The sequence below is a fragment of the Panthera pardus genome, unplaced genomic scaffold (assembly GCF_024362965.1).
Source record: "Panthera pardus isolate Hobbes unplaced genomic scaffold, ASM2436296v1 HiC_scaffold_24, whole genome shotgun sequence".
Lineage (NCBI taxonomy): Eukaryota > Metazoa > Chordata > Mammalia > Carnivora > Felidae > Panthera > Panthera pardus.
Genome location: NW_026526810.1, coordinates 110,749,563 through 110,758,874, shown reverse-complemented (window position 1 = coordinate 110,758,874; position 9,312 = coordinate 110,749,563). Strand labels below are relative to the sequence as shown.

General features: G+C 41.3%; 1 protein-coding gene and 1 non-coding gene across 2 annotated transcripts; one reads left to right on the top strand and one right to left on the bottom strand.

Annotated features, from left to right (window-relative positions):
• On the bottom strand, positions 1-6,492 carry ACOT4 (acyl-CoA thioesterase 4). The gene is made up of 3 exons (XM_053889578.1): positions 5,789-6,492; positions 4,614-4,816; positions 1-829 (listed from the first exon to the last, which is right to left on the bottom strand). The coding sequence occupies exons 1-3, from the start codon at positions 6,240-6,242 to the stop codon at positions 224-226; spliced, it is 1,263 nt and encodes a 420-aa protein (XP_053745553.1). The 5' UTR covers positions 6,243-6,492; the 3' UTR covers positions 1-223.
• LOC128773333 (small nucleolar RNA SNORD56) lies at positions 882-952 on the top strand. The gene has a single exon (XR_008417600.1). It is a non-coding gene; the product is annotated as a small nucleolar RNA SNORD56 (small nucleolar RNA).
• Positions 6,493-9,312: the final 2,820 nt, after the last annotated feature.

Below are 9,312 nucleotides of genomic sequence, written 5' to 3'. Positions count from 1 at the left end.
TGTGTGTGTGTGTTGTATACATGTAACTGAATCTTCTGTAATATGCATGTATTACATTAGTAAAATTAATGAAAAAATAATTTATTCAAATTGTTACCTAAAACACATCATTAATACCCATGACATGAATTTAATGTTATCCAGGGGACAACCAATTCACATATGATTATTAAACACCAGAATCTGACCTTGAATTTCTCATGTAGACAACAGACCCAACACATTACAATTTGGGAGAAGCTATATTCTGGGGACCTCCAAGATGTCTGCAGAAAAAGGTTAGAATTTGTTTCCAAGCATCTTCCTGGGCCTTAGAATGAGCCCTGGGCTCCCCACCCCAGAGCACAGGTTTGTTCAGTAATTTATGCACAGAAGCTGGGCACAGGGGGAAGTAAGGAGGCTCAATGTAATGCCCAGTCCCAGGATAAGAGATGATCTTAAGTTTTTCCTTTCCATGGGCCTGTAACCGTTCAGAGGCTATTTGGGCATATAACTCACTCCTCCAGTTATGGTCATCCTGACCCACGATGAAGAGGATGGGCCCCTGGGCCTTCTCAATTGGAATCATGCTGGGGTTCTCATAGCCTCCTACAGTATCATTCCGTATATCCACAATGTCCAGGACGCCTGAGAAAGTGACCTTGATTCTCCTCAGATCATAGCTCAATGAAGGGATGCAAGTCTGCTTGTAGTATATAGGTTTGTTTCCACTGAACCCAGATCCATTGATGGAAACTGTGGCTGAGATGTTCTTTAAAAATGAGGCCATGGAGAGACAAATATCAGCCCCTAAAGAAATGCCCAGAAGCCCAATGCCTGGGCCCTTTACCTGGAAGAAAAGAAGAAAGAAGCATCAAGAATGTATCTAATAGAAAAATGTTCTACAATGATGGCAGCATTTTTCGTCAATAGCAGCTCACCTAGTGAGTGTTCATACTTTCAGTCTTAGTGAAGCTGAGGGTAGAGGAAAAATAAGAAGTAGCTGTCCTATTAGAGGTTGACAAAAAAAAAAAAAAAAGAAAGAAAGAAAGAAAGAAAGAAAGAAAGAAAGAAAGAAAGAAAGAAAGAAAATGGGCATCTGGCTGGGTCAGTGGGTAGAGCACACGACTCTTGATCTTAGGGTCCTGTGTTCAAGCCCCACATTGGGCATAGAGATTAGTTTCAAAAAATAAATAAATAAAGGTATTACCTATTAAAAGAAAATGGAATGTAACTAGAGATGCTGCTACCTTTAATTTGTGAATTGGCCACAAGAGTATCAACTTCAGCTCAACTTCAACCTCAACCTCTTTCCCATATTAAACATATCTGGCTGAACACATGGCAAACAAATCTTTTTTTTTTTTTTTTTTTTTTTCATGGCAATCAAAGATTAACCTCACTGGCAAGTCTGGGAATCATTTACAAATGTTCCAGAGAATCATCCACTAGAGAATGGCCAATCATGGAGCCTATGAAATTCAGGCCCACATTCAGGTAGGCACAATCAAGTCTCAATGGGCCTAGGTATCTAACTGTGTGGAATCAAGTTCCGTTCTATGAAGCAAAAGATTCATCAAACCCCATCTAAATACACTACCAAATAATTAACTCTATAGAAACAAAGTAAGACTTCAGAATCAAATTAAGTAGTTCTTAGCTTCTGAAATGCGTGAGCAAGTTCTGGTCAAAATTTGGGAACACACATAGTAAGTTAAAGATTAAAAAATCAAAATAAAAAGATTCCAGTGAAGGAAACAAACAACAAAACTAAAAGGTAACCTAAGGGATGGGAGAAGATATTTGCAAATTACATATCTTATAAAGGGTAGTATCTAAAATATAGAAAGAATGTATAAAACCCAACATGCAAAAAACAAATAATCAAATTAATAGATGGGCAGGGGCACCTAGCCAGTTCAGTCAGTAGAGCATATGACTCTTAATCTCAGGGTCCTGAGTTCAAGACCCACACTGGGCATGGAGCCTACTTAAAAACAGTTAAGAAAAGGAAGGAAGGAAGGAAGGAAGGAAGGAAGGAAGGAAGGAAGGAGAAGAAGAAGAAGAAGAAGAAGAAGAAGAAGAAGAAGAAGAAGAAAAGAAAGAAAGAAAGAAAGAAAGAAAGAAAGAAAGAAAGAAAGAAAGAAAGAAAGAAAGAAAATGGGCATCTGGCTGGGTCAGTGGGTAGAGCACACGACTCTTGATCTTAGGGTCCTGTGTTCAAGCCCCACATTGGGCATAGAGATTAGTTTCAAAAAATAAATAAATAAAGGTATTACCTATTAAAAGAAAATGGAATGTAACTAGAGATGCTGCTACCTTTAATTTGTGAATTGGCCACAAGAGTATCAACTTCAGCTCAACTTCAACCTCAACCTCTTTCCCATATTAAACATATCTGGCTGAACACATGGCAAACAAATCTTTTTTTTTTTTTTTTTTTTTTTTCATGGCAATCAAAGATTAACCTCACTGGCAAGTCTGGGAATCATTTACAAATGTTCCAGAGAATCATCCACTAGAGAATGGCCAATCATGGAGCCTATGAAATTCAGGCCCACATTCAGGTAGGCACAATCAAGTCTCAATGGGCCTAGGTATCTAACTGTGTGGAATCAAGTTCCGTTCTATGAAGCGAAAGATTCATCAAACCCCATCTAAATACACTACCAAATAATTAACTCTATAGAAACAAAGTAAGACTTCAGAATCAAATTAAGTAGTTCTTAGCTTCTGAAATGCGTGAGCAAGTTCTGGTCAAAATTTGGGAACACACATAGTAAGTTAAAGATTAAAAAATCAAAATAAAAAGATTCCAGTGAAGGAAACAAACAACAAAACTAAAAGGTAACCTAAGGGATGGGAGAAGATATTTGCAAATTACATATCTTATAAAGGGTAGTATCTAAAATATAGAAAGAATGTATAAAACCCAACATGCAAAAAACAAATAATCAAATTAATAGATGGGCAGGGGCACCTAGCCAGTTCAGTCAGTAGAGCATATGACTCTTAATCTCAGGGTCCTGAGTTCAAGACCCACACTGGGCATGGAGCCTACTTAAAAACAGTTAAGAAAGGAAGGAAGGAAGGAAGGAGAAGAAGAAGAAGAAGAAGAAGAAGAAGAAGAAGAAGAAGAAGAAGAAGAAGAAAAGAAAGAAAGAAAGAAAGAAAGAAAGAAAGAAAGAAAGAAAGAAAGAAAGAAAAATGGGCAGAAGACATGAATAGGCATTTTTTCAGAGGAGACATACACACCAAAAAAAAAAAAAAAAAAAAAAGAAGAGGAAGACATATAAGCCAACACACATATGAAAACATGCTCAACATCACTCATCATCAGGGAAATGCAAATCAAAACTATAATGAGATATCACCCCACACCTGTTAGAATGGCTAAAATCAGTAACACAAGAAACAAGTGTTGGCATGGATGTGGAGAAAAAGGAACACACATATACGGGAATGCAAACTGGTGCACCTACTGTGGAAAACAGTATGGAGGTTCCTCAAAAAGTTAAAAATAGAACTATCCTACAATCCAGTATTTGCACTACTGGGTATTTACCCAAAAAATGCAAAAACATGAATTCAAAGGGATACATGCACCCCTATGTTTACTGCAGCATTGTTTACAATAGCCAAATTAGGAATCCGCCCAAGTACGCATGATAGATGAATGGATAGAAATGTGGTGTGTGTGTGTGTGTGTGTGTGTGTGTGTGTGTGTGTGTGTGTGTGCGTGTGCGTGTAGATAGATAGACATAATTGAGCCATAAAAAAGAATGAAATCTTGCCATTTGTAACCCCATGGATAGAACTAGAGAGTATAATGCTAAGTGAAATAAGTCAGTCAGAGAATGACAAATACCATAGAATTTCACTCATATGTGGAATTTAAAAATCAAAATGAGCAAAGGGAAAAAGAGAGGGAGGGAAATCAACAGACTCTTAACTACAAAGAACAAACTGATGGTTACCAGAGGGGAAGGTGGGTGGGGTTAAATAGGCGCTGGGGATTAAGGCTGCAGTTGTGATGGGCTGTTGAACCACTATACTGCACACCTGAAAATAATATAACACTGTATGTTAACTATACTGGAATTAAAATTAAAAAACTTAATTAAAGGGGCTCCTGGATGGCTCAGCCAGTTGAGCATCCAACTCTTGATCTTGGCTCAGGTCACGATCTCACGATTTGTGAGTTGGAGCCACACGTTGGGCTCTGCGCTAACAACAGGGAGCCTGCTTGCGATTATCTTTCTCCCCCTCTCTCTGTCCCTCCCCTGCTTGCTCTCTTTCTCAAAATAAATAAATAAACATTAAAAGAAACTTAATTGAAAAAAGCATGCAAAACAAATTAGAAACCCCATTTGCATAACAAGAGGAATTTTAATGTCCCTGAATAATTCCTTTAAATAAAATCTCACATGGATTTTATGATTAATTCTGCATTACTAAGCCATCTGACAGAGAAAGTGTGAATAGGCACCTAAAGCCAAGGAAGTCTCTAAAAGAAATCTCTGTGAAGGAAGACTAGAGCAGCATCAGGGCACCTGGTACAGGTGAGTGCAAAGTGACACCATCTCTGGATGTATTTCTGGAAAGAATGATACAATAAAGGACATTAGGAGAACCTGGGAGTGTTGAAGCATGTAGCACACGGCTTCTTCAAAGTAGGTCAGGTCTATGCTATCCAATTCCTCAGGAAGATCTTCAAAATTATAATAAGCTAACGCCAACGTGGCAAAGCCATGACCAGCCAGAAGGCTGGCTCTGTATTCCAACAGGCCCCCTCCGATTCCAAAGATGTCAATGATCCCTGGGAAAGGTCCAGGTCCTAGAGAATAGAATAATAGAAAGGAAAGGCATTATACATTTAATGAATTTGTTTTCCTTTTAGAGATCTTTCTAAATTACTTAGTGGGTTCCTATGAATCAAAGGCAAAAATCTGCTCCCCAAGTTACTACTGAAATGGAATACAAGTACCTTGGAAAGAGGAAAATCTACAAAGGAAAATCTCCCTTCTCAGTGATGAGTTTATCCTCCATATGATTCTATAAATTATCTACAAGATTCTAAGAATTTTTGGTTGTCAGGGAGAGTAACAAAGTCTGTCATTAATGATTGTAGCATGGAAGGAGGAATTTCATGTTTCAGATAGTGTTGATTCACAGTGTCCTGTTAGGGGATTGGACATAAAATTAAGAATCTCGAAATAAAGCTTTATGTTGGGTTGCATCGACCCTTGGCTTTCGTGTGTGTGTGTGTGTGTGTGTGTGTGTACTGATATTTCAGATGTCTATCCAGAGAGAGGAAAGAAAAATAAATACCCAGAGATGACTTCAGGTGAGAAAGGCAGGGGAGTCTTAAGTGTGACCTGTGGCACCGAGGGGCATGAAGAAGTGGGGAAAACGCCTAATGCACCCAGGACACTAGAGAAGGATGACATGGCAATCCTTCCTTGATCGTTATCATTTTCCCTAAGACCAGTCGGGCTGATGAGATCTACAGAGTAGTTTTTAATAGCAAGGTGGACAACATGCCTACCCATTTATTTATTTATCTTTACCTTCGGAACAATACCCACCTCATTGAGATATTACGGAGATTAAAAGAGATTAAAAGAGATAATGCCAGCAAAACGCGTAACACAGAGCCCAACATCTCAAAATACACACCCCGGTTTGTGCACTGGCTTAGCAATCATCAGCTTCTCTGTCCTTAGGGACGACCTAAATTCTCCCTAAAGCAGTACCGGAAACCACGGCCACCAGGGCACCCTGTCTGTCCCTCGTGCCTAGCACTCACCAGGCGGCAGGAAGAGCGTGCCGCGCACCCGGCCCGCGCGCACCGGCACGCGCCGCACCCCCGGCCGCAGGAAGTCGCGCTCCAGCACCGTCCGGCTCAGGACCCGCCCGATGTCGGGCTCGTGGCCCTCGAGCACCTCCAGCTCCACCGCGAAGGGCGTCTGCACGTCCCGCTTCACAAACCGCCAAAAAGGCTTCTCGGGCTCCAAGGCCCAGAGCAGCCCCATGGGCTCGAGCCCCGTGAAGCTGCCGCCCAGCGCGGGCGCGCGCGCCAGGTCCAGGAGGCCGCCGGAGTCCGCTTGATACCGCGCGTGGGCCCGGAAGAGCGCGCCTTTCTCGTCGCGCAGGGACGTGCGCAGCGTGACGAGCTGTCCCGTCGCGAGGCCGCGCACGGCGATGCGCAGGGGCTTGTCCCAGCCGCAGCGGCCCGCGGGCTCCAGGATCACAGTCGCCATCCCTGCCCAGAGCCGCGTGTAGCGCTCGGCTGCAGTTGCGTCTAGGCCGTGGAGGGCGCGCTGGAGGCCCGAAGGGATCAGGCGTCCCCCGGCACCCGACGGTAGGTGGTGGAGCCGCGTCAGGAGGCGTCAGGGCGCTTCAGACCCGGGGACCGCACGCCCGGGACTCGTCTCAAGGAAAAGCAGCAGGTCGTTCTCCGGGGCCTGGGCGGTGCGCGCGCAGGGCGTCGTGAAAGCTGGGTGTAGCGTCGAACCCGCCTTCAGAACACTTGTCTCCCTCTGGCCATTGTCACTTGAAGTGAAAATTGTTGGGTAATTGATTCGTGGTGAAACCATAGCCTAATGAGCTTAGGCAGAATTCCAAAAATTCCAGCCCCTTCAGGGAAAAGGGCTGCTTGTTTTTTTGTTTTTGTTTTTTTTTTGGGGGGGGGTTGTTTTTAATTTTCAGTACATTATAACGTACACACAAAAAGCGCTCAGACCGACCCTAAGAGTACAATCCAGGAAATTTTCACAACCGGAACATTCCCGTGAACCAAGCACAAGAATCCAGAAACACCATCACCAGCACTCCAGCAGCTACCCTCATTCCTGCTCTAAGCACCTCCCCTGCCCCCACAGGTACTCTATCCTACTCCAACAAAATGGGTTATTTTATGGAAATGAATCCTTCCATGCGTCGTCTTTAGTGCTTTCCGCTTTGGCCCAACATTATGTTTTTGAGATTCATGTATATCGTTAGGCGTGGTTGCAGATGGTATTATCACTGCTTAATGCTATTCCATTTTGTGATAGGAAAGGATTTGTCAATTTTACTATCAATGGGCATTTGATAGTTCTCAGATTGGGACTTTAGTGCTATGAACATTCAAGAACCTATTGTTTGATGGACATACATGTGCTTTTCAGTGAAGTGTATACCTGGGAGTGGAATTGCTGTATGGTAGGGAATGCATGGGTTTCAAACTTAGTAGATGCTAAAAGTCAACTTTTTGAATGTGACCCTTGAAGCAGCATAAGGTTCAAAGATGCCCAGCGTTTTATTTATACATATAACAGCTATGCTTTATCAATGCCCAAGTGCTTTACATACAAAATTCAGCATGTTCACAAAACACTGGGATTATGTTTCAGATATTGCAAAGGAAGAACTTGAGGCTTGGAGAATATGAAGCCATGAAGTTTACTCTCTAATGAGTGACAGAGCTTTGACCAATTCCAGATGTGGAGCTCAAAGGTGAGAAGCAGCATGGTGGTGAGGTATAATCAGAGTTCTACCTCTGGCTTCATTAACTAGTTCTGTAGCCTTAGGCAAGTTTTTTTTATTTTTCTAGGTCTCAGAGTTCTTGTGTGTAACATGGTAAAAGTCTCTCATAGAGGATGAAACATGATACTGTATGTGAAAGTCTTAGAATGTGTGAAGCAAAATGTAATGTTTGATCTCATAATTGCCAGAGACTGAGCCCTTGTGTGTTTCATTTCTCGTGGTCTGCAGATCATTGCCAAAGGTTTGTATATTGCTTTTTAAACTGCTCTGTACAAGAAAAATCATGGTTCTTTTTTAGAGAAAAAGAATACATTAGAAAAAATTTTAATTTAATTATTTATCTTTGCGAGAAAGAGTGAGCAGGGGAGAAGCAGAGAGAGAGAGAGAGAGAGAGAGAGAGATGGGCAGGGGGGAATCCCAAGTAGGCTCCAGTACAGAGCCCCATGCGGGGCTCAAACTCAGGAACCGCCAGGTCATGACCACAAGATCATGACCTGAGCCAAAATCAAGAGATGGACGCTTAACCAAATGAACCATCCAGGTGTCCCCCAAAATACATATTTTTTGAAACAGATGTAAGCAATACTGAAAAGTTTAAAATGTGAAGTGATAGAATCTCTTCTTCCAGTTCACCCTTTCCCCTAAAGATGGGTGCATACATCTTAATTTTTTTCTGAATGTTTGCAGTGTGTAAGCATATGGAAGTGTGAACATACTGAATCTATGTTCTGCAACTTGCAGGCCTATGTTTTTATTTTTCTGTATATACAGGAATAGAATTGATAGGCCGTATATTAAACTCTATCCTTTTGAGGAGCTGCCAGACTGTTTGCCAAAGTATCTGCACCATTTTACAGTCCCATAGCGGTACATGAGACTTCCGGTTTCTCCACATCCTTGCCAACACTCATTATTATCTGTCTTTTTCATTATAAACACCCTAATGGGTAATAGTTTCTTTGTACTTTTCATTTGCATTTCCTTGATGGCTAACGATGTCAAGCATCTTGCCATGTACTTATTGACCGTTATATATCTTTGGAGAAATGTCTATTCAGATCCTTGTCCTGTTTTTTGTTGTTGTTGTTTTGTTTTTGTCCTTTTTTTTTTTTAAGTTGGGCTGTCTTTTTATTATTGAGTTGAAAGGGTTTTTATATATTCTACATACATGTCCCTTATCAAATATGTGATTGACAAATATTTTTCCCATTCTGTGAGTTGTTCTTTTATTTTTTTTAAATAAAAAAAATTTTTAAAGTAGGCTCCATGCCCAATGTGGGACTTGAACTCATGACCTTCAGATTAAGAGTCACATGTTCTACCCACTGAGCCAGCCAGGTGCCTCTATTTTTTTAATGGTATCCTTTGATGCAGGAAAGTTTTTAGATTTTTTTGGTTATTATTCTTTAAGTAAGCTCTATGCCCATTGTGGGGCTTGAACTCGTGACCCCAAGATCAAGAGTTGCATGCTCCACTGACTAAGCTAGTCAGGCACCCCTACTCCTGTGTTTTCTTCTAAGAGTTCTGTAGTTTTAGCTCGTACATGTAGGTCTTTGATTCATTTAGAATCAATTTATGTATGGTTTGAGTTAGGGATCCAAATTCATTATTTTGCATGTGGATATCCAGTTGTCTCAAGACCATTTGTTGAAAAGATCTTTCTTTCCCCCATTGAATTTTCTTCTCACCCTTGTCAAAAATCAGTTGACTGTAAATATGAGGGTTTATTTCTGGGCTCTCAGTTCTGTTCCATTGATCTTTATGTCTGTCCTTAGGTGTGTACCACATTGTCTTCATTATTGT